The following is a 25,981-nucleotide window of genomic DNA, read 5'->3' as shown; positions in this document are numbered from 1 at the left end:
GGCTGTGAGCTCTACGCTGGTGCTAAGCAGCAGTGCAGGAACCCGCCCAATGGCTGGGCTTGCAGATCCTAAGGGTATGCCAAGAAAACCATTTTGGATCATAAAAAGGCTTATTCATTACCTGCTGGTATTCAACATAGCTCCAAGGCAGGGATGGGTTAAACAGACTGGAAGGAATTGGGAAATCTCACTCTGGCCCTGCCCTTCCAGGCACAGAGGGCTGCTGATGCCAGGAGAAGCACAGGGTGCTCAGCATCCCACAGGATTCAGATCTTGATCGATTTATAATTCTCAACCCCACCTCAAATGCCTTTTTTCCACCCATTAAACATGAGGGACAGGCTAGAGATGTGAGTTCAGCTCTGTACCCTGTCTCCAGTCAGCCTGCACAATGCAGCACACCCAGGCAGAGATTTCAAATAAGCTTTGCCGATCTGGGAAAATTAAATGCCCAATTTAGACAACGGATCGTTGTGATTCCAGAGCTATCAGGGATTTCATCCACTATTCAAAACATTCCTCTAGTTTTTACCTGATTTGCACAGGCAGACACACAGCCCCCCCCCAAAGCACTCAGACATGAAACCTCCAACTGCAAATACAAAACTGAATCAGTAAACAAGAGTCAAAACAAAGATAATTCACATCCCTGTCGGAGTCCCTGGGGTTAGGACACAGCCTTACCAGGCTCATGGAAGCATCCCATAGGATCTGCCTTGTCTTCCCAGGTGAACCTTGTGATTACTTCCCTAACAAACACATCCTCCTTCCATGGGACACAAGACCTGCAGGACCACGGGAACCATCCTGAACCTTATTCACACCTGCTAACCCAAATACTTTCCCCCTCCCTGCTCATCCCAGCCACTATTTGTTATTTTAATGCCTTTTGGGGGTTTTGGTAATTGCTGCAAGTCATAACACCAGAATTTACTTATCAAGAAGAATCAGCGATCAGACACTCTGCAATGAATATTGTATAAGCCTGGATGAGAATTAGCATAGACGAGCTCAGTTGGATTTTATGCATTAGAAAATGGATTTGGCTCCCACGGGGGCAGCATTTTGTGAAAACACAGGGGCCAAATGGTTTGCTACCGAACCTGGCAAGGCATTTACATATTTATAGATTAAACCCCACATCCGACATGGAAATCTCATCTGCATGAAGTGTGTTGGGTGAGTGATCACAACCTCGTGAAGCAAACAGAGTGCAGCAGCCACAGGACAGGCAGTGCATTTTATTGCTGCTTTTTATGCTTTACAGAAGAAAGCTCCAGAAATCAGGTATGAGAATCCTCCTGTAAGTGACTGTCTGCTCCTACCAGCCAGGCTGCAAAAGTGACCTGTGGTGTCTAAAGTGTGTGAGCTAGAGGAGAACCAACAATTTTTGGAAGGGACTGCAAATCCCAAAGAGATGCCATAGAGTCCAGAAGGAATATTCAGCAACCCAAAAGGTCTCATAAGACACACAAAACCAAGGGGTGATTCCTATCTAACATAAAGTTTCTCACTGCTCCCCATCCCATTGGAAGGAGACCTAAGGCCAGGGGATATCACTGAAGGCAGGACCACACAGACCAGGAGCTGCCTGCACAACAGGGAATTATTTCTAAGCAGACACAAGACAGTACTGCACCCAGAAGCAATTTAATAGAGGTGGTATGGTACAGCCCTCTGACTGCACTGAGTTATGAATAGAGGCATTCAAGTAAACCCAAATAAAGGCCAATAACTCAACTTACATTTTATACCGAGTTTTTGAATGCTGTAGGGGCCAACACAGGACTAAAACAACAAGAGATTTGACTCCCTTGCTGCTTTCCACCACTCAGGAACTTAAAGCAGACAGGGAAGACAAGCTCTTCTGTTGTTTCAGCTCCCAGCCTTACAAAAAAACAGTGGAAAAACCACCCCACGTGCATGTTGTGCTCACAACCCAAGCACCAGGATGGTAACCTGGACACTGAAAGGGCTACACTCTCACTGGTGCATAGGTGGAGTTCCAAAAGGAGCTTTGAAGATGTGTGGCAGCATCAGAGTCCTGAATCTGGAGAAAGGCAGAGGAGATTACATGGAGCTGATTTTTCATTCATAACCACCCATGGTGATGAGCTGAGCCCACGACATCCAGCTCGGTTTGCAGGAAGCTTTTGTTACAGCTGGTGTGAAAAGCCTGACTGCAAACAGCCAGGCAACCCCAAAGCCTGCACAGAGCAGGGATGCAGGGGTAACATGGGAGCTGCCCTGGTAGAGGAAGAGGTTGGGGTGCAGGGGAACAGCCAATATTTACATTTTCAGGTCGGCACACAGTGTAGAGAGATACCTTTAAGAATCCAGAGGCTGGAGTTAAGAGGGAAAAGCTGTTGTCACTGTTTCCCTGGCTACAGCATGCCTGGTGCTCAAGTATCCATGTCTGGACACCTTATTTACAGAAAGTCCCAGTGAAACTGGCAGCAGTCCTGCAGTGCTCAGCTGAAACCGGCACTGAGAGGTTTGTGAGCAGGCTGGGAAAAGACAGATGAATTTGGAAAGCTCTTGCCCCATGGGAAGGTAATTAAGCAGCAAACTGATGGCTATTTAAAGCAGGCAAATGGTTATTCTTGGGGTAAGGTCAGGGAACAGAGCTGGGTGGTAGCACCTGAGCTCACACCAAAAGGGATGTTCGGAGAGGAACCCAAGGAGGGATTATTTCTCCTGTCACTCTTCCCAAGCTCTCAGCCACCTTTGGCAACACTCCTCCTTCCCTGCAGACCATATTAACACCCTGTCAGCCTGCACCCACCTGACCAGCATCACACAGAAACAGATGAAGAATAGCCACATTGCAGCTTTTAACCCCAGGGAGAAACTGTATGTCCATACATGAGACCTTGCAAGCCAAACACGTTGCACACCTCCATGCTGCAGTTTGTCCCCTGCAGGAACAAGGTGCCAGTCCCCAGGAGGGCAGCTGTGAGCTTTTATCATCTTCATGACTCTTTGAAGCCACCCAGACTGAGTCTCTCCCTGCCCCTACCAGCAACTGGGGCTGCTGGAATTCTGGCACTGGCACGTACAGTAAAAGCAAAGCTATGGTTTACATCAAACACTCTCTGTTCTGTAATTCATGTCACTAACAGAAACCAGATGCCATCTTCCTCAGTCCCTTGCACAGAACGATGGCCTGGCTTTGCATTACATAAAGCAGCAAGAAAATAAAATCTATACCTTCAAGAAAAAAGCAAAAATAAATAAATCGGTAATTAGACAAAAAACATTCAAGCCAATAACAGCTTCCAAGTTTCCAGGAAGAATTAGGTTGTTTATGGAAGTCCTGTTTCAACTAACAGCCTGCCTGGCAGGTGGTAGGAATGTGAGTTTGTGGAGAGCAGAAACATGAAGCAGCTCTGCCTGGGGCACTGTGCTTTGCTTTGCTGTTTTCTTGGTTTAGTTAAACAAGAGGAGACATTACAAATATTCAACAAAAGGAGGGGAAAGGAGATCTGTGCATCAGTGTGGCCTTTCCTACCTTGGATGCCATAGAGTCGATTCAGGCGTGACCGTCTGGCCTCGTCAGCATAGGGCACAGCCACCCAGGGCATCTCACTGAAGTACTGATTGAAGGAGTCCTCTGACCTGTCACAGTGAACAGGACACGGGATGAAGAGCACAGGATGCAGAGCACAGCCCCTCCTCTCATCAGGCTCTTTCCTCATTAAAAAACTGCCCTGCAAAACCCTTTATCCCTTCCATCAAAGCCCACCCCTAAGTGCTGCTGGCACACACAACCTGGGGAAAGCTAGACCAAACTGAAAGTCCTTCAAGAAGTCCATGGTGTGTTTTTTCCCAGTAAAATATTTCAAACACTCCAGGGCATCTGAATGCCAACGCATGATGACAGCAGGAGCTTCAAACCTCAGAGCTATGAGCCACAAAGTGAAACACTGTGCTGCTCCACAGACAGAGCCTGCTCTCAGCCCACTGCTGCCCTGCTGACCCCACTCTGCACTTCACCTCTGGGCAGAAGGAAAGGACTTGGGCAGCTTTCCTGATAGCAGAGCCAACCTGCTCTGCCCCAAATCAAATATCCTCCTCAGATCAAACCAGCATGCTCACAGCTTCCCATCTTGCGGGCAGCCAGCTCTGCCTGCACAGTTTGTTAGTGTTGCCTCACCTGTCTGCACTAACGAAGAGGATCTCAAACTTCTGGCCTGCCTCCTTGATTTTCCGGTAGGACTCAACCAGGACCCTCGTCAGGCTTCGGCACGGTGGGCACTGCAAAACACAACACACACAAGGACATTGTCTCCTCCTCAGGGCCAGACCCACAGTCAGCAGCTCCAGGTGCCCTGGTGACCATGAACAGATGTGACCTCTTTGCTGGAGTGCCAGGCAGCAGCTCTGAACATGGCTGGGGCCCACAGCCCATAAATCACCAACAAAACCTCTTCCATTTTTGAAGTCTGACCACTCTTCCCCTTCCAAGGCTGAGGGTGGCAGATCACTGCAATGCTGAATGACCAGAACATCTAAAATCCTTCAGCACCAACCAGCCTGTGTCTTTACCCTCCCTGAGCTCACTCCAACTGCTCTGCACAGCACCTGCTACTCACCCAGTGTGCAGAGAAATAGACCCCAACGTGAGAGCCCTCCAGGGCACTGCTGTCCAGTGTCTGCCCATTGTTCCTTAGCAGAGGCCCAGCAACAACTTCACTGAAGGGTTTTGGCCCCCACGGGAACTCCAGACCTGGGGAGGGGTCAGGATGGGGGAGGAATGAAGACACAAGACAGCATAGATTGTCAGGTTTACAGATGTTCCCAGCACATGCAAATTTTACCGTTTCACGAAATTCCATTAGGAAAAAAACCATCCCACTGGGGTTTATCCCCATCCAAGGGGGATGCAGAGCAACTCAGCTGCCAAGGTCTGCACTGCAGCCAGGGTCACCTCCTTCTCACAGAGAGGCTGCACCGACCTGAGTCGCAGCACCTTCGGCATAACAAAACCTGCTCTGATTTAGTGCCTGATGAGGCATTTTTTCCTTATCAACAGCAGTTATTTTAACAAGAGGGCAAGGTGGTACGTGCTCAGGAATGCAGTCAGACTATGCCCCTTAGCCTGACACTAACCATGTATTTTTACACATACACTTTCCTTTTATTTATAAAACCTTAGAGATATCTATATGGTGTGTTTATCTATACATAAAACTTATATATATATACACATAAAACTCTCTGCACCCCAAAGCAAGCTGTGTGTGTACACACAAACACACACTCTGAATCATCTGCTGCCAGCTCCCAGAGCAATCAATCCATGTGTTCTGCCAGAGAGGAGGAAACATCACAGATGGCTCAGGCCACAACATGTTCTTACTGTACAGCTCCTGCCACTGAATTAAAGACTTGGTCACCACACTCAGCATTTACTGCAGGAAGAAACAACGAGCCAATAATATGTGTGGATGGACAACTAGAGCAGTTGACTGATGGGTCTGCAGGGTCTGTGAGTAAGGGCACAGATTTTGCTCATTTTGGTTTATCCAAATGGGAAGAAAATGGATTTAACATCAACTCTCATCACAGTAAACCTCAGAGAGGGAGAACAGTAGCATTTTTCTGTTTAATTTGTAACTAATGGGAAATTGATTAACCTAACAGAGTGTGATGTCAGTGATAAAGTCCTGCTCAGTATTCTGGAAGGATTCTGCTCCCAAGGTATGGAAAGTCTGGGCCCTCACTCTGTCCATGTGCCTCCATCAGGGAAAAATCCTTAATGTTTCAGTTAGCTTAACTTCTTCCTCATTAGCACTCCAGACAAAAATCCTGGAGGGAAATTCTTTGTTCTTTTCAACAAGCAAAACCAAAACACAAGATCTGGCAGGAATGATGCAGAAAATTTGATGCAGAAAATTTTATGCCGAAAATAGCACAGTGCTTCAAATAGTTATGACAATAGTTCTTTGTTCCCTCCCCCCCAGGCAACTCAGAATGAACTGAAATGAAAAGGCAGCTGTGTGTCCATGTTCCTATGGCACAAGGGACTTACCTTCCGGGTCATCTCGGATGACCAGGAGGCCATTCCTGCAAACCACTTTCCCGGTGGAGGCATCGATAAATATTAGGGAAGGAATGTTGGACACTCTGTACTTGTTCCACAGCTTCAGCTGTAAAAGAGATTGGAAGGGGAGATAAGAAAGGTAAACTTGGCACCATGAAGAGGACAATTTTTGAGCGTTAGCATCTTCCAGACCAGAGATCAGAGCTCAGCAAAGAAACAGAGCTGCTGCTTCAGGAATGTTTATGAAGGCATGTGAGGGCATCTCTCCAGAGCTGCTGGGCCAGCCTGGACCTCCAGCACCCAGAGAGACCCTCACCACCAAAACCATCCCCATGGTACTGCAGGTGAGACCACCATGTGTCTCACGCCTGCTGGAGATTTGCCTGTGAGCACAGGTAAACCTTCTCCTCCACTTGCACTTACCTCTTTGCAAGTAAAATGGGGATAATATTTGCCATGCTTTGAGGTCTTTGTTTAGAAGACATGGTAAGCACAAATACTTTTAATGCCACTGCTCTGAAGCAATTTGTAATGCTTCTCTGGCTGTTTCCTCCCCTCCCATTTCAATCTTCATTAAACAAACCAGAAACTCCTGCCAAGACACAGCCAGGCTGAACACAAGGCCAACACACAGAAAAACGATTCTTCTGCAACTGGGACTTCCCAAGTTTGTTCCAGGAGCTGATTAACAGGTTTGGCATCAGCCTGGGGACTGTGTAGCCCAGCTCATCCATCCTGCACTGCCAGCCTCACAGCAGTCCCTGCTGGCTATGGGCAGAAGCTGTGCAGGCTGATGGGCACATTTTTGGGCATCCTGGTCTGGATGATGCTGGTCATCATGTTTTGCAGCGAGCTCAGCTCTGCACAACATCAGTGACTTGAGTGCTCTGGGTGTCACACAGTCCTGGGCTGACATTTCTCAGCATATGCTTCTGGCACAGGATAATTTGGAGCTTAACCCACGCACAGAAGCTCGTTGGGATGAGAAGGAACAAGACGACGACAGCTGCTGGCACAGCTCAGCCTGCAGGTGTGGGCTGGCCGTGCTGGAGGAGCAGGTCTCCACACCATGCATGGAGGAGCTGCTGCCATCACCACGTTTCCTTACATTTCTCCAAGCATTTCAACCTAAACAGCCCAGTGGACAATTATCACACTCTTAAACAAAAGCCAAACCATAGCTGAGAGCCAGAGGGGAAGGAAATTAATCACCACCTTCCCCTAACGTCAAGTTCTGCTCTGCAAAGCCCCTAGGGCTCTGGGTGTTTACAGCTTGCTCTGGCTTGGAGAATAAAACCCAGCCACAGGGGAAGCACAGGAAGGGACCACCAAGAATCCCACCCAGTGCCAGCCAGCATGAGAGTCAGAGAAATCATCACACAACATGCTGCTGCTTCTGTCAGTATCTCGTGTAGAAACTGCACCAATGAGTCTTTCCAAAGGAAGAGGCTGTGACTCTGCAGATCACTGTCCCTGACTTGAGAACAGAGGCAATCCCATTTCCCAAGATGGAAATGATCTGGGGACCAGGCCATAAGGGCAGGAATGGCATGCAAGGTGCAGATCTCACCAGAGATCCAGCTGAGGGAGGAATCCACTCTATTAACCATTTCTTCCCACACCTCCCTACAGAAGCTCTATGTGGATGAGTGACACATGTCAGTCTGCTTGCACAAGCTGTTAGCAAAAGACTCTTGGTTCTGAAGGAAAGCATTACCACACCAATGTCCATCTACTAGAACCTAGAGACAGACAAGGTTTTGTGTCCCACCCACCAGCCTTCCATTTCCAACAGACAGATTTCTTGGGACAATCCAACTCATTCACAATGGATTCACAAACCAAATGGCCTTGGGCATGAAAAGCAAAGAAAGAAATCACACTCAGTGCTAACCAGCCCCTCACAATGAGGGTGTTCAAACCACAGAAGGTAAAATCCATTCCTGTGAAGTTTAAAGGGTGGGGAAAAGCTCTTTATAAGGATCAGAGGCATTTAACAGGGTGCTGCAAACAATAAAGAAATTACAACTAGCAATCGGATCGTTCTCTTTAAATAGTTGCTTACATTACACTTCATTTTGCCAAGTCCTTTGTATACAGAAGCAGCTCCCCTGGGGCATCACGGCGGGTCCTGGTAGTTTTGCTTGGCTGGGGAAGCAGCAGGGTCTGCACTTTGGAGCCAAGAGGCTGCATGGGCTCCCTGTGCTCACAGGGATGGGGCTGGAACACCCCAGATAAGGGATAACACCAAACCAAACCTGCTCAAAGCATTGGAGAGAGCAGGGCACAGCTGGCTCCAGGCAGTCTACGAGGTCCAGCAGGCATGGCAACTCTTGCCAATAAGTGGTCCTGGGTTTTCTCAGGATGTCTAAGCCATCAGGCCTCACTAAACCCAACTGCAGGCACTGGTTTTGGCTTCCCAGACATCCATGGCACCAGTAATCTGCAATCCAGATACTCTGTCCCCATGAAATGGAGGGTTGCCACTTCTAACTCATCATTGAGGGTCCACAGGAGAATGCCTCAAGCAAGCACGAAGCTACGTGTGAGCCATAAGGGTCAAAAAGCATCAGAAGAGGTCAACATGACATCTGCTGCTGCTGGGGGAGCACGTCCATCACTGGGCTCTGAGACTTGAACCCAAGGAACACCATGTCACGCCCAATCACACCTTGGGTGAACAAGAGAAAGCAATCCACACTGCAAGGTCTTACCTTACACCTGTGGAAAAGCTGCAGCTCCCAGGCACAACCCATCAGACCAGGTCATGCCAAACATTTCAGAGCTTCATACATACTATTGTACTGCTTAGTTTTTCTCAGGGATTTGCACTTATGCAGGTTCTGGAAAAGGGATGAGCTCCTCCTCAGTCCTGCTCAGCTTATGCCCACTGGTTGTGGTCCATGCAGGAAGGGGAATTCATGAGAAAAAAAAGGCATCCCTGGTCCAGGTACCTGCACAACCACACACCTCACAAAGGATCCTGTGTTGGGCTGGGCGTGGGATGCGGAAAGCAAATTACAACTTGCTCACAAACCACAGGCTGATAGAATGATAGCTCAGGCAGCAGGGCAGAGTGCTGCCTCAGCAACTTTAAAAAGCTGTTTTTCCTGCCGTGAAGAGGATGACATAGAAATAACATACTCCACACTCTAAGGATTTGATCATCCATTTAAAGAGGGGATCTCTGCTCCGCTTCCCAGCAGCTGTTGCAAATCTGTGGGATCAAGCCAAAGCTAACACAGATGTGATAGCTAACACAGACTATTCAGCCTGAGAGCAGCTGATCCTCTCGGAGTGCCTTTCGCTCCTGGTTCGGGCTGCATGCCTGATGCTCACCCCAGGACACTGGCTGGAGAAGGAGTGAGGAAATACAGCCCCTTGCAAGACTCTGCAGAGACTGATCAGCCTTACAGAAACTTCCCTGGCTCCTGTGCAGGTGGTTAAGTGCAGCCATCCAGTGGAAAAACCAGAGTCACCAGATTCCTCCAGTAACTTTATCCCTACACAAAAGCATCACCACACTGTCCTGCAAACCACATTCCTGGGCTCCCTCCATGACTCCATCTGTGAGAGGCTTTAAAACGATCACTTGCGATTTGAGGTCTGAGACGATCCCTAGACGTGGAGCTGTGCAGCAGCACTCGGTGTTGGCTCACCGAGCTGCTGGCTCGGTTATTCCCTCACCCTGGTGACTGGGAAATGCCTGGCTGAGGCACACTGGAGAGGAGTTTGCAGACAGCCACAGTAATTCTTCCAGATAAAGGTGTCAGCCGAGAGGTCTCCCCAGCAGCCCACGGCTGTTCTGTGCAGGGCTGGCACCCAGCCGGGGAGGATGAAATCCCCTCCTGCTCTGCACACACTGCTGGGGAAGGGATCCCTCCACTTCCAACAGCTGCTGGGTGCTATTTTTGGTTGTGCTGATGGATTTATCAGTCCTGGTCGCATTCACTCACTAGCATGAATCCTGAGCTGCAGTGGTTAATGCTGGCAGGGATAAAGCACAACTGCTTGTGGTGCACTGAGCCCTGACCGGTGGGAATTGGGGGCTGCATTTCTCTGCTGTTGTGTGAAACTGGACCATAATAGCTCTCACACTTCCATCTTCCATCGGATATGGAGCTGACTCTGCCCAGACGCTGCCTCTGCTCATCTTGCAACCTACATTTCCACCCTGACCAGTGACAGACAGACAAAGCCGGTTTTAAAATTCCAAAGCTAATTCCTCAGCAATAATGAGCATGTTCCTGCTGCTTTCTGCTGAATCAAATGCAAAGCCATTTTTCTAAAAATCCACTCTTGGAGGCAACACCCCTAGGGTTTGGGAAATTCTTCCAGTCAGGTTTCCAACAGCCCCAAGAGGGACCATGTGAGAGCACAATGGTGTTTCCATTACAGCATGAGCTCAGCTTTTACTGGTCTCTCGTTCTAGAGCCATGGGCTGAAACATGGGATCTGTCTGAGGAACACATGAGCTGTGCCAGGTGGAACAGAACCCTTGGTCCAGGGCTGCAGAGCCCATTGCTCAGCTCTCCTTCCAGCTCTGCCACACAGAGCAGCTCCAGGCTGGTTAGACAACCATGGACATCCCCTTGGCTTGGCGCTGCAGGGGACCTCTCTATCCTCACTGGCTCACAATGCTAAACTGCAGCTTTTACACCGTGCCTTAAAGGGTTTACAAGCACCAAGGGCCACCCAGGCTCTGCAGACAACAGGCTGCTCCCTCGCCCTGTCGATTTAAATCTGGTTCACGCCTGTCCCTGTGATTCAAGCTCAGCTGGGGCCAAGGCTCCTCTCCCAGCCCTCCCTCGCTGCTCCTTTCCCTTCCTGCATAAGGGAAGCTCCTTGGCAGAAGGGGGACACGGTGTGGGAATGACACACAGCCAAATAGCAGGGGGAGAGCAGATGGTGCACGCCAAGGTCTGACCCTGTGACACGGAGGAGATGGAGCAAGGCTTGGGATAAATTAATGTCTATTGTGCTGCTGTTTCTCTCTGAAAGCAAATCAAAATCTAATTACAAAACACAATGGTGAGAAAGATGTCTGCTCCGAGAGCGTTAATGAGCTGAGGAGGGAGGATTTGGAATGGCAATAAACAAGATTGATGTGAACAGCATCAGGACAGCACAGGGCACTGGGGCTGCTGGTCCACACGGACGGCTGAGCAGCAGGACTGCTGTTACCATCCCCTCTGTGTGCACCCTGTCTGTGATGGATGAAAGCCCACTTAAAACCAACCTTAGGACCAGTCTTCCCTGGCACTCAGCCTGGCAGCACCTGATGGGGATGCTCCCCCCCCCCAATATGACTTTGTGTGCAAAACATTACAAAATCAACCCAAAAGTCCTGCTTGTCACTTCCATCCTCTCCTTGCTGTGGCTCCGTAGCAGGAGACCAGGTCCAGTTTGTGGACCCACAGCAGGAGAAGAGGCAGGGGAGACACTGGCAGGAGCCAGCTTGCAACTCTGGGCTTTTGTTCTTCCAACCATGAAACACAACAGCAGAAGATCTGGAGGCGAAGCGGAAGGAAATCCTCTCCGCAGGGTTTTCTGGCGCTGTGTCCGCCAGCGGAAGGTTACTCTTTGTTCCCTGAGGAGCTCCACACCAAAAGGTCCAGGGTGAGGGACCTGGGCCAGCACAACCTCACGTCCTGGCACCCTCTCTTCCTCCCATCTCCTTCCTCTCACCACCCTGGTCGCCCAGAGCTGGCACAGTTGCTCTTTGCAATCTCCTGTGCTAAGCCATCCAAGGGACTGTGAGCTGAGCATTTCATTTGAGGGCAGAGCAGCATATGGTTGGCTCAGAGCACAAGCTGCCTCCTCTCCTCCTGACACACATGCAGGTTGACAGGCTGGATCCTCCACAGCCCACATCTGATAGGAAAACATTTAATTTGAGCAGAGCTGAAGAGCAGTTAACATGATCTATGGAGAGCAAAGCCCCAGGGCTCACAGCAAACAGGAGAGCTGGGCTGGTTGTTTTACACGGGTGAGTTTCAAAGAGGTGCTGGGCTGGCAGCTTGATTTGATCCCAGGATCAGGATGAAGCCGCATTTGTCTAAACATACAGATAACAACACAGGGAGGAAATCAGGCAGGGAGGATGCCACCAGACAGGCTGGTCTATCAACACTATGAGAATGTCTTTTATAAACATCTTTTTTTCCAGGTATTCCTCAAATTGTATTCAATAGCCCAAAGACAATGCAGAATTTAAGGATGCAGCATACCCAGGACTAGGAAATGTTTTCATCCTCCATGTGCACAGCTTGCTTTGCCTCTTAAAAGGTTTGCACGTGAGCAAGATATTTCATACACCTTTTTCCTCCCTGCAGTTCTGCTTTGAGCCAAACATTCTCCCTTTACCCACAGGGCAATAGGAGCAGGGGGCTTGCACAAAAATTGGTGCAGCACCCCAAACCCACCTTCTGTTACCTGTTTTCATGGGCATTTTTTCCCACTTTCCTGGTAGGTAAGACAGGAAGACAAACACATAAAAACCAGTGAGGACAGCAGGAGTTACAGTGTGGGAAAAATTTAAATCACGTGTATTAGTGTATCATCCACAGCCCCTATAAATTACACCCCCAAATGACCAGCGCAGAGTAAGAAATAGTTATGTAAATATGAAGGTAATAAGAAAAAACCAGTAATTTCTCTCTCTCTGTGGGGAAGGGATATTTTTCCATCTGTTTATAGGCAAGGGGAGGGGTGGGGTGGCAGTCTGGCATGCTGAATTGAAGTTCAGGGCCTCTCCTGGTCCCAAGTCTCATCTGTCACTGGAAGCAGAAGGGCTGCCAGAACCTGGGTTTGCTACACACTGCCTCTGCCTTTGCTGCTACTGTTCACTCGTGGAGCACTGGCAGTAATCTCGAGGTCAAACACCTTGCAATCCCAGATCATTAAGAAACAAACACTTGTGAAAAGCCCTGAGTTTAGACAGAGTTCCCACCAAACACAAAAGCCTTTTAAATCAGCTGGGAAATCGGGATTTGGTTTTTTTTTGTTTTGTTTAATGCACACAATGAGGTATTAGTGTGGTTTCTGTTTTGTTTTCAGTGGTTAATCCGAAAGGGAACCTTACACAATCAGACCAACAAAATCCTGGAAAACAATGGAGCATTTGTTAGCACTGTAACACACCCTGGGGAGTGAGGGCTCCAGGATGCTGCTGAGCCAGAACAGCCCAGTGCCAGGACATCCCCCAGACCAGCTACACGGGAGACCCTTATAAAGCTACCAAAACATCTTAAATACCCTCTCATGCCCACGGATGCACCCACTGGATGGATGAGAAACCTGCTCGTGACGCAGCATCTTTTGAAATGCAATAGCTCATCCATCGCATCACTGCTGACACTTCATTACAAAAGCCTCCACTCAACACAGCTCTTGCATCACTGCAAATGCTCAGACTATTTAAAAGCAACCACATTTCTCCAGTTGATCCCAGGAGAGGGTGCACTGGTTGGTCTGGCCCTCCCTACAGTCCCATCCATCTCAGCGTCTCAGAGCCAACAGCGCTGAACCTCATCTGGCAGCACTCCTGGATAGCAACCCAAGGAGGATTTTCATGCAAAGGTTACACAGCTGCAGAGCTAGAAAGGCTGTAACCACAGCCCCAGAGCCTGCTCACAGCCCACACTGCTGGGGCAGCTCTGGCCTTTGCATGCAACAGGCTGTGCTGGTGGCTCGGAAGGGCAGCACAGCTCGAGGGATTCACTCTGTAACCACAGATCAAAATATGCCAAAAGCTAACCAGACCCAGGTGCTCTCAAGCTCCAGCTGGAAAGAGCAATCCCTGGCAGTGACAGTTCCGAGTTATCCCACTCCTCCTCAGCTTTTGGGGTGGAAAGGATCCCACAGGCTGTGCTGACCCAACGCAGCGACAGTGCTCACGGGGACTTCTCCTTTGGAGCCGTGAGGTCCATCCTGAGCAAACATCACACCACCAGAACTGCTCTGGACTAAACCACAGATAACAATGTGCTTCCAGGGCCTCTGTGTCCTCCTAACACACTTAGCTGAGCCCCAGAGCCTGCTGGAAAGACCATCCAGCTGACTGGTGACACAGGCAGGACAGAAGTAACACAGGCTGATGGAAAACACCCTCCTGCCCAGCACTTTTCTTCTTCCTCCTGCTCCCCAAACTGACACTCAGCCCCTTGGCAGGAAGGCTGCAAGGGCTGGAAACATAAATCCACCTGAGCCACTGACTTCTAAATGAGAAAACACCACTGTGAGTCCCACATTTGCCATTAATCACCTGCACACATTAAAACCAGAGCAGAACAAAGCTGCCCACGGCTCACACGCACTAACACCTCAACTGCAGCACAAGCCAGGGGGAGGGAAGGTGGAGAAGCTATTTCCTCATCCAGCTGCTCCTCTGCAGAGCAGTTTGCTCACTGCACTTCAGCAAAGCTGGTGGCATTAGCTGGGAGGAGGGAGCAGAGGAACAGGGAAATGGGAAGGAGCAGAGACATGGTACGGGCTGAGCACAGAGGCAAGGGAGCGACAACCAGCATGGGGTGAGCCTGGAGGGAGCCTGGCACACAGGGCCGAGGGGTTTATGACACACACACATGGTGAGCCAGGTGCAGGGCAAGAGAGGGAACCTGATCCATCCCGAGAAACCCAAGACACAAGAGGCCCCAGCTCCAGAGCCATCCACCAGGGAGGAATGGGACAGCAGGCTGGAGCTCCCTCGTCTTGATTTTAAGTCTTGAGCAGCGACGTGCCTTGCAACTGCCAACCCAACTAAAAAGACAACAGGGATGATGAAAAATCAGTGGCAAGGTCAAAAGCTCCAGCTACATCCTGATTTGACTGATGGGAGTCCCAAAAATATATAGTTTCCCAAAGGGGAAAGAGCCTGTGAGTCAGCACACGGATGAAATCCGGCACCAGGAAGGCAGGACAGATCCCTGGTGCGAGAGAGCCTTGGGCACCGCGTTCCTCCTGCCACCCTGAGCATGGCACAGAGGCAGACGTGGTGAAACAAGAAGCTGCTGCCAGGAGCTGATGAAATGTGAATCTCATGGGGGTGTTCAAAATGTCAGATAAGATGCAGCCTATTAATTCCCTGTGCTGACAGCCAGCCCCAGCTGGGGGGAGGCTCAGAGACCACCTTCAGTGAGCCAAGGATGCCCAGCACCCACTCTGCTGCCAAGGCTCCGGGTCAGGAATGAACCAGGAGGTGACACAGGAGGCTGGAGAGCTACCCCATCTTTTTGGGGAGATTTAGGGAGATTCTGTGCAAAAGGCAGAGCCAATTGTGTGTTCTTTTATACACTGCCGAAGATTGCTGTGCGCTGGCAGCAACCTTCCTCAGATGTGGCTCTATTTCAGCTGTTACTATATTCAGTTTGTAAAATGCTTTGGGATGATAAAAATCACTCCAGAAATAGTTGCTAACACTGTTTCCAGGAAATCAATCCATGGAGATGGAGAAAGTCTGGTGTTTTTACAAGAGACTCAACTAGACCAAAGTTAAGGAGGAAGTTTTGCTTCCTTCTCTTTGCAGCAACAAAAAAGAAGCTGCATCAAGGGGTTTATTTGATTCTGCAACACACAAACCTATCATCAGCTGTTTCCTCACAGGGGAGCCTGACCTGAGATGGGCAGAAATCACCCTCTTCAAGTCACCTGGAGCTGAAGGCTTTCTGTCTTAGTCAAGCTCTGGATTTGTCTGTGTTCCTGCTTTATCCTGTTGCTTTCCATGATTACTGACTGTCCTGAAGATCATCCCAGACTAAATCCATGCTGCAGGAACAGATATTTTATCCAGGAAAAGAGCATAAAAGCACCGTGGGAGCACAGTTTGTCTTCCCATCCCCATTCCAGCCTCAATGCTAGGAAGCAACGTGTTTGGAGTTGGATGAGCCACAGGAAACGCAAGCAAATCATCCACTTGTGTCCAAGTGACTTTTTCCAAGGATCTGCTGTTAAAGTTTGAGGCTCAGTCACCCCTTCCCCACGCCTGGGTCAGAACTGATTAAATGCAGCCACCGAGTGAAACTCCAACACACTCAGCCCGTTTGGCAGCCCTGCAGTTCGGCTGGGAGCTCCAAGCTCTTCTCCTCCTCTCCCTCCTTCTGGTTCAATTATCTTGCTTCATCTTTATTCCGTTTCCAGGAACACTTAGCAACAGGCTCTTGCAATCAGCCACCGGCAGGCAGGATCTGAGGAGGAGACTGCAGTTGTGATGACCTTTTACTACACTCATGCAAATTTTAAAGAAAATATGTGAACGATTTGCCTTTTAAGCATCCTCTGCTTACATTCTCCAGGAGTTAATTCTCCTTCTCTCCTCAGAGGCATCAGAAACACCAGATTTTCTGATTTTACACTAATGAGAACAAAACCTGTGGCTTAATTCCCGTTTACTTTGTGGGATTTTTCTCTGTATCTCATGCTGTGAGCAGAACCTGAAAGGGCAAAAATTAACCTGTGACATATACCCTAGCCAAGACCTCAGGACTGCTCAGACACTGAGAGCCCAGTGTGGACTTCAGGGACCATTCCAAGCATAGTCAAACCCTACCTGAGATGGACCAGATGCTGTTACTCCTCTTGGTGGGTGGATTTTACGGATTGCCATCAGAGACTTATCCCAGGACAGCCAAAGGGTATGCCAGGAGCCAAACACTGCCACAGACTCCAAAGGAAAACAGAGCAATTGTGATGTTGGTAATCAAAGCTCATCAGTCAAGGTGGCAGATAAGAGCTGGGGCAGTGGTTAAGGGCTCTCATTCCCGGAGAGAGAGCTCCTGCCAAATCCAGGGACTTTGGCAAATAACACTGGTCTCTCCCAGGGCCTCTCTATCTCCAAAACAACACACCAACCACCAAAGGCTCTGGGAGGGTAGCACTGACACCCAATAGATGGAAGTGGATAAAGAAGAAGCCTGGTCACAAACTCAAGCAGCACAATGGGTCCCAGCAGCTGATGAGCCGATCAGGCAGCAGCATTGCATGTTCATCAGATTGAAATCAAATATCCAAAGCTTTCCAGCACCTTCCCACAAACACAAACAAGTTTGGAGATGCCCAGAAAGCATACACTGGGACAGCTTATGCAGCTTGCAGGGCACAGAGAGATTACTGCATTTAGGTCCTTCCTCCTTGAAACGAACGCTCTGTGTTTGGAATAGAAAAATCCTGTACTTCTTGCAGTGCCTAGAAGCTGCAGGGAGGGAATGGGTGAATACCCAGGTACCAAAGCAGGCAGCTCACTTCCTTCTGCTTTCTGAGTGGTGTTCATAAATAGAGAAAGAATTTGCAGTGCCCTGCTCTGGGAGAAAAAAAAAAAAAAACAAAAACTCTCACAGATCTTTGATACTTCAGATGATCTTAAAAAGTATAATCTACTTTTTCTTTTCCCTGTAAAAAATGAAAAGTCTGAATAAGCATGTCATTGATCCGATTGCTGAGAACAGCATCTGGAACATCAATCTCAGCCTGAGACTGCAGAAGCTGCAGGAGAGCTCAAAGCAGCCAAGGCTGCCCTTGAACCAGATGCAGCTCGCTCTCCCAGAAACGCCTGTGGATCTGTGTGAAAATGATTAAACAAAATTGCTCCCTCTTTTTTCAACTTTAGAAGTCAAATCTGTTTTCTCTTAGAGGGCAGATGCTCATTACATACCCTGCAGCACATCAAAGGGCAGGAAAGGCAGGAAGGCAGCAGTCCCACCACAGCCAGAGGGTCAGTGCCCAGAGTCCTGTCCTGGCTCCCACCCCGAGAACCTTTGGCTTGGGTACAGAGCACAGAAAATGTCTCCTCAAGCTTCAGTCCTGCCTTATTGACAGCATGAAAGTTGCCAACCAGTTCCAGCAGCAGCAAACAGCAGTGACGTTTCTGTAGGGAATTCTCTTGCTGCTTCAGAATTCAACTCCAGCTACTGCAGCACCCTGGGGAGTCCCATTCTTCGGGTGCAAAGCTCCAATATTCCTTCCCCATCAGTGCTTGAGCATTCACAGCAGAACACAAGACATCAGCAATCCAGTCCCAGACTGGCAAACCTCCTGCAGATCCAACCAGCATCTTCCTCAGCTGCTCATTACCAAAATGAGAACATGAACAGAGCACTGTGCAAGGTGCCAGGGAACTCCCAAGCACCCACAAAGGCTGATGCTGACCACAGAGGCAGGAGAGGGAGGACTTGCCATGGAAGGGCTGCTCCAGGGCAGGGACAGTCCCATTTCTGCTCTGGCCCAGCACAGCAACTTCTCATCTCCCATACAAAGTGAGCCCTAATCATGCTGTGCCCAGGTGCCAAACAGCAGCACCTTCCTCTCTGCCTCAAACAGGGCTTTTATTCCCATGAACAGGCAAAATATTGGGGCTCCAACACACTCATTTCCCCTGTCCAAGGGTCTCCCATCTTCAACTCCACAGGCACTTTTGGTGATGAACTGACTGCACTTACAAAACCAGAATACCCTAAATACATGCAGCAGTACAGCCCCCACCACAAAAATCTCAAAAATACAGCCCAAAAATCTCACTTCCCAGTGGTATATCTCTCCTGTGCCCTGCCAAATCAGGATGAATACTGGTTTCCTGGAAACCTCTCCCTGCAGATTTGAACCTGGGATGCTGAGGAGATTATTCCTGTTCCATGTAACCTTGCACAAAGAATGGCAAACGAAGACCCTGAAATCCCAGAGGCTGAACCCAAACACCACGCTGCCTCTTATCCAAAGCCTCCTTCATCCTTTCTTTACTCAAACTCCACAGGAGAATGCTCAGATCTAAAACTCTTGGGTTTTTGAACTGCACCAGCTCCAGCAAACACCCAGCAGCTCGGGCAGGCTTAGCAGGACATGACCTTAGGGGCACCAAACCCTGAGCATTTAATGCCACACCTGCTGCAAACCCCTGTCCTCAGAGGGGAAAGGCAAATGACCGATGAGAGACCTCCTCCCCAGAGCCCTTCTCATTTATTCTAGTTCAAAGAGCTCAGAAAACTCCAGGCAATCACTCACCAGCTCGGATATTTAAGGAGGAGCGTGGGGAAGGGCGCCTGGGAAGCAGGAAACATGAAGTCAGAGCTTCATCCAAGATGCAAGAGAGGGGGGTCACAGCCAGGCTCTTACTTAACAGCTTCTTCCAGGCAACCCACTGCCTCATCCATCTTAATCTTTGACCGCCAAGAGATGAAAACAATTTATCCTCATTCCCTGCTCTCACTGAGAGGTTACAAGAAATAAAACTAAAACAAAGATCAATGTTATACCCCTTCTCAGACAATCTCTGCCTGACCTGGACTTTCTCAGCATCCTTTTATCTAGTGGAGTGTTTTGGCTAAAGCTTTGCAGAGGAAAGCCATGTGAGCAAGCTAGTTAAAAACCTGGTACTTTCATGTTTATACAGCCAGCTAAGCAGCACACTACAAAGCCTTTTATTCCAAGTCTCTGCTGACAAGCTAGCATCGATAAATTACAGAAATCTCCCAGGAATTACGATGCACAGGAGAAAACAAAACAATTCCCTAGGTAGAAAATAAGGCCTCAGAAGTCCAGAACTCAAGGAAAAGTCTGTACAGAAATCATCCCAAAAATATGTGGCAACTTGTACCAAAAGGGGACAGTGAAAACAGCTGAAGATACAACCAGACTCCCTCCTTGTGGTTTCCAAGAACTCACCAGGTCCACTGGTGAAGACTGAGATACCTCAAAGATCTCTCTTCTCCCAAATGCTCCTATTTCCAGAAAAACCAATCTGAAACAAGCCCAGTATGCTGCTGAGCAGCACAAGTGGCTAAGAGCATGAGAAGACACATGCTTTATGGTCTCAGAGGTACAGTGCAGACACCAAGCAATGAACCATAGAATGGAATCACAGAATATCCTGAGCTGAAGGGACCCACTAGGACCATCAACGTTGATGACAACGTTGATGTCAATGGGGTGCATTGAGGTATAGCCCAGTTTGCATCAGGCTTCACATACTGACCATGGACTGCATCGTGTTGGTTTTACATGCTGTGCATGCAAGAGCCAGGAAAAATCCATCTTCAATGTCATAACAAACCCTAAGGTAAACAGAAAGGCAAGGCCACGCATATTATCCAATTAAACAGACACGTAAAGGAGAAAGAAAGCACTGGCCATTTGCTTGCTCCTGATTTTTGCTGTTCCTCAGTGAGCACACACAAAAATGGGCTGCACTAAGCCCTGCACGAAGCAGATGTGGGAGGTGAGCTGTGCTCTCCCCACTGCAAGAACAAACCTGCTGCTCTTAATAAGAAACCAAAAGAGTTTTGCAAAAGAAAGCAGCATTTCACAGTCTTTGCATGGCTCTCCCCCAGGCAAGGAGCACACCTCAGCCCCCCTGCAGACACTCACCCCAGGGGCTGCTTGGGGCTGGGCAGCTGGGATAAACACCCAAAGCCAGGAAATTCCCAAGCCTGAGAAACCAAACGAGAGCCAGCTGGTCTGTAAAGCTGCACCCCTACACAAAAACTTTGTTTGTCTTCAATTATGAAGTTCACGGCGTTTGCTCTGCATATTATAAACTACACGTGTGGTTTTCCAAGGCGGTGAGCAAAGGAAGGAGTGCCTGAGGGTCCAGGTGCCCAATCCTTGGGGGTCCCAGGAAGCAGCCAAGAGAAGAGATCCACCTGCACAGACCCTTCTACAGCAGAGTAGAGCTGGTCTGGGTCTTGTGTGCTTTCTCCAGGAGGGCTGAGCAGCTCCTCCCTTCACTGAAGCCCAAAAGATTAAACTCTAGGCACACAACACGCAGCACTTTGGATTCCTGACAACTTCAAAAGGAGGAGAAAAGCCCTTCTTGGGTAAGTTCTTGCTGCTCAGTTTGCTGCAGGGTGTCAGGACAGCCTGAGCCAGCAGCTTTGCAGAACACTTCCAGACTCCTTCTGGCAGGTTGGCACTCAGCCCACTCCTCCGCTCCCATGCCAACATGGACACACCGGACTAGGCAGAGGGAAAGGCTCAGCAACTTCTACAGAAAGATGCTACTACATATTAGACAAATTAATTAATGCTTTCCCAACCTGCACTTGCTTAGGAAAGATTTAAAGCTCCAAACCCAACCCATTTGTTGTAAACACAAATAAATAAGCACAAGTCCCAGATTCTGTCCCTGAATCCCAGGGAATCAGCAGGTGGCAGATCATTAAAGCCTATTTCAGTTGAAATATCTCCTTCCATCCCCCCTGCAGGTCTATAGGAGGGCCACAGGGAAGATTTAGCATGTGCAGCTTCAGGTTGTTGTGGTTACCTTTTAGCCCATTCAAAAGAATATTACAATGTATTCCCCAAGGGAGTCCATAAATAGCAAAGGATTCTGCTCTAATCCCCTATCTACTCCTTTCTGGATAATGTGGCATTCGGACAAGCACTGCCAAAACACAGATTTATGGCAAAACTGAGAGTTTGCATGGCCAACATGTGCTTTAAACACTCTGGATTCCAAGGAATGAATAAAAGCCTCTTCTAGGATACAGACAGCTCTTCAGTTGCAGAAGCTTCACACAGATATAAACCTGGCTTGGGGATTTTTGCCTCTCTCTCCCATCCCAGGTGAAAGCCAAGTTTAAACTGACCTTCCTGAACACTAAAATTAACTGTTTTCACTGGGTGTTCATGCTGGCACCACCACCACCATGATCTTCTGGTCGCTTCCCATTCCTTTACTAATACTTTATAATATCCATCAGCTCTTACATATCAGACCAGCCTCAAACTTCTTTGCTGACAGGGACCAACATCAAAGGGAAAAGAACTATGAAAACTGCAGACCAAAGGGAAGAGAACTATAAAAAGTAAAGCTGATGAGTGCTGCAGTCATCACTGCTGCACTGGAGACACCAGGGAGATGTGTGTTCTTATAAGCTCATCAGACAACAGTGTTTGTAAAAAAAAAAACCAAAAAAGGATAACAAATCCAAACAACAGCAACTTTGCAGAAAACTTAAGTGCTGATGAAACTAGTTTTCATAATGGAAATGCACCTGGACAACAGAGTCACTGTAACACCCACGTGTGGCTGTGGGAGACCCGACCCAACAAAGCTGCTTTTTCCTGGGAAAACAGCCCTCCTGGATCCCAGCAGCTCCTGGGCAAGACAGGACAGTTTGGAAAGGCTGCACTCAGTGTTCTGGCCAAGGGAGGGATGCCAGCATCCTTCCTGCCAAAACCTGTGCTGGCAGGTCGGCGAGGGAGAGCAGCAGTAGGGGAAGCACAATAAGGTGATAATACAAAAGGCATCCTGAAAAGGAAATACAGGCAAGGTTGGGATCAAAAGGATGCTGCTACATCCTGAAAAAATTATCTTCTGTTCTGGGAACCACATCTTAAAACCAGGTACAAAAGTGAGAAGGGAACGAGGGAAAGTAGAAAATTCAGCACAAGTGTACATTTTGCCCAGCTGCAAAGTCAACCCTGGGAATACACATCCATTCCTAGAGGCACCAGGCAGGATTGTTTCCTACACCACATTCCCCTGGAGTAATTTTAAACTACTCACTGATGGGGCTGTCACACAGCTCCCTTGGGAGCCTGAACCACCATCCCACAAAAAGGCATGGACCCTGCCTGCTGCAGGAACAAGCCACAGGAGCAGGGTCAGGGAGGTGCATGATAGGGTACAAAAAGAAACACAGTTTTAACAAAGGGGAAGTGCTGCATCCTTTAATCACTGTGGTTGCCTACACACCCTTTGGATACTAGCTACTTGCAAGCAAAACATAAACCCAAGGATATTTGTTTAAAACCCACAGGCAGACACTGTGATTCCATTGAAAAAAAAAAAAAAAAAGAAATACAACTGGCATTCATTCTAAAAACTTCCCACCACTGGGACTGGGATTCAAAACCAGCACTGGGCAGGGGAGGCCAAAACACACTGAGAGCAGACGCCTGCAAAAGATTCCAAGGGAAATTAGTTATGCGGGTTGTAACAAAAATAAAATTAAATCCAATGTTTATGAAGGGAAAAAAAAGAAAAAAAAAAGGCAGCTTCCCTAGGAGACAATGCTGAGAACATCCTCTGCAGATAAGTCAGGACCTGTCCGAGGTTTCCTTGGATCCCTGGTGCCAGTTGGAGTGTGCAGTGCAGGGAAAGGCAAAGGTAAATGCCAAGGAGGTAGGAACTGCTCCTCCTACCCTCAAGGCTGGCAGGGAAGGGGCTGCCCTGCCCTCATTCACAAGCCAGAGCCACACCAGCTTCCAGGCTGGGCACCAGTTCTCCTGTGGAAAGGGAACTCTCCGTCCATCCTCTTCCACCAGCTTCAGGGAGCCGTGGGCAGGGGGGGACGAGCTCCAGGGCTTTCACCACTCTGCTCCTCCCATCACATCTCTCTCCAGGAAAGGACACGGTGGGCTAGAGCTGGATGAGCAACTGGATTTACAGAAAGCTCCAGCTTCCTTTCTTATATGCTAAAGTCAGCCCTAATTCTATAAACTTTTTTTTCCTAAGTAATTTTTCTGTAGCTGACTCACACACAGCTTCTGCCAGGAGTTTTTATAATTACTGAATTAGAGCAAGGTTTTGCCTGTGCATGCCTGACAACATCTGCTGATTGAAGGGAGCTCTGTTCAAACCTTTGCACGGCCCTGGAGGAGCATGGAGCTGAGCACTGCCCTTCCTCCCAACAGCTGATGGACTTCTTCTTGCCAGGCTGGACAAAACCTGCTGCTCCTCCTGCAGAGAGCTCAGCAGCTCCCCATGGATATTTTGAGAGAATGAAGCTGGAACAAAGTCCAAAGGGTACTGAAGCAGGGAGAGGAACATTAGCTGCCTCTCAGACTTTCCAACCCTATTGCTGGAGCATCCCTGTGGCAGCATCCACAGCTATTTGCCTCTCCATCAGCTGCATAGCTGCAAAGCCATCGTGCGTCACATCTTCCTTAGAGACAGACAACAGTATAGAGTTCCAGAAAACCACAGAGAAAATAACTTCCTCCATCTCTTTCTTCAATGGACACAGGAGTTATTTTGCAAGTGAGGCTCCAACACACACCACTGCTCCAGCCTAAAGATCAAACACAACCCATGCTCAGATAAGCCAAGAGCAGGTATCTGGCATTAGATGCCTAAACTACAAATTTCCTGCATGATTCAAAAATTGATCCCAGTTTTTACTACAGGTCAGAAATGCAAAGGAATTACCACCTTCAGGACTGAGCTGTTCACCCTCCTCCCTGTTACTGCTTGCTAGAGGGTGATGCCTGTGTGCTCGGCACACAACTCCTTGCTCACCCGGTGCTGTAATTCATACCATACTACACCCAAAGGGCTGCATTAAGGAAATAGTACAGTTGCCAAGCCCTGAAAATCTAAGATGTGCTGGATCTAAGTTGTTTCCAGCTTTAATCTGGTCCACTTGCATAGTGCCTTTACAGCATGGCCACATACCATGTGTGCACAAGTCCTGATGCAGTTAGTACCCAGAATAGATGCTCAACAAGCAAGGAATTATTCAGTTTTGCGTTTCAACTGGTTGTTCATGCACAGCACTCAGCTCTCTTCACTTCACACTTTTCATGTGCTGCTCCAAGGTAAAAATGAAGGCATCTTGCCACAGCAGACTGGGATACTTCTCAAAGGATCCTGAATTTATTTCCATAAAATCCTAAAGAGCTACGTTCACAACACCTCCGGTTTATAGCCGAAGAAAAGAGTTACAGAGGAGCTCTGGGCATCCAGTTCCAGAATCAGCCTACAGCTTCCTTTTAAAAAAATAAATAGCACCGAGCGGTATTTTAAACGTTTGATGTACAACTTCCCATGAGATCATCTGCAGCAGGAGCACTTCTGCAACTCAACCCTCACCCTGGGGACCCGGGAAATCAAGTCCCTGGTTGTGCATGAAAAGCAATTTACCCAGTGCCATACATGAGCCCTGGGGCAGGAGCAGAGCAGGAATTCCTGTCTCCTTAACCAGCACTCTACCCTTGCTGTTTTTCCATGACTTGCCTCACTCCCTAGCCTCCAAATCCTGCATGGTATAGGGCTGAAGTTCCACACACGGAATCCCATCCCTCACTGGGCCACCTCAACTGCCCTCCACGAGCAGTGAGGGTGCCATGGAAAAAACCATATGTGATCCTGTAATTAGAAACGGGATGGTAATGCATGCAGGGGGATGAATTAAGGTTGCAGAGGAATACTGTAAATTGGATGCACATTTCTTGTTCCATTTTACTTTTTTTTTTTTTTGCCCTCTCCCTTATTGGGCTTTGGCTGTGCTTCAGATTAAGCTCCTAATAAGGGCTGGAGTTGGACGAGCTTTTTCAGCCCATCAGATTGCAGCCTTCCAAGCCATTGAAACGAGATTCAAGCTGAACTTGAATTTTCAATAGTTTGGCCTAAAGGCAAGGGTGTTAACAACAGACCTGCCAACACCTTCTCTATGCGAAATGTCTGAAAACATGTCTACACATCAAATGCTGCTCAGGCTCTGGTAGACAAAAGCCACAAAGCTAACATCTCAAACCCAACGCGGACTCGCTCAGCCAGTTCTCCTGGCAGTGAAGCTCATACATTTTCTCTGAAAGTCCAGCAAACCTTTATATTCTCTCGAGGAAAAGGGGTTTTCCCCCCACAACCTGAAAACCTATTGTAGTTTCATTATGACAAGGCAAGGAGAGGTCAAGTAAATCAGGTGGACATATAGGAAACAGATACACACCAGTTTACCTAACAGTCTACATGAGTGATACAGCACCAAGATTAGATACCCAACCAACACACACAGGCTTTAACCAAGACCTCTGCCAGAACCCTGAAAAGACTTTTGGTTTGGGTTTTTTTACATGCTTAAGTATATTTTCTTGAGGACACAAATGCTTCAGCCACAAAAACCATCTCTAATTCACATTTCCAGCATGGTGGGTTGGAAGAACATCCATGGCTGTCTACTCTTGCCAGTGCTGGAGGCAGCAGGGCAGTGAGGGGAAGGAGCT

General features: G+C 48.5%; 1 protein-coding gene across 1 annotated transcript in view; it reads right to left on the bottom strand.

Annotated features, from left to right (window-relative positions):
- Window positions 1-6,152, bottom strand: part of NXN (nucleoredoxin) — a gene marked incomplete at both ends in the record, with an annotated part of 10,421 nt that extends 4,269 nt beyond the window's left edge. The window contains 4 exons of the mRNA XM_009076089.1: window positions 3,512-3,618; window positions 4,157-4,257; window positions 4,596-4,729; window positions 6,035-6,152. Of these exons, the coding sequence (XP_009074337.1) occupies window positions 3,512-3,618; window positions 4,157-4,257; window positions 4,596-4,729; window positions 6,035-6,152 (460 nt within the window). The remainder of the gene's footprint in view (window positions 1-3,511; window positions 3,619-4,156; window positions 4,258-4,595; window positions 4,730-6,034) is intronic.
- Between the last annotated feature and the right edge of the window lie 19,829 nt (window positions 6,153-25,981).

This window comes from Acanthisitta chloris, unplaced genomic scaffold, assembly GCF_000695815.1.
Source record: "Acanthisitta chloris isolate BGI_N310 unplaced genomic scaffold, ASM69581v1 scaffold5366, whole genome shotgun sequence".
Taxonomy (NCBI): domain Eukaryota; kingdom Metazoa; phylum Chordata; class Aves; order Passeriformes; family Acanthisittidae; genus Acanthisitta; species Acanthisitta chloris.
Note: the sequence above shows the minus strand (reverse complement) of the source record. Positions and strands in the feature narration are given on the sequence as shown.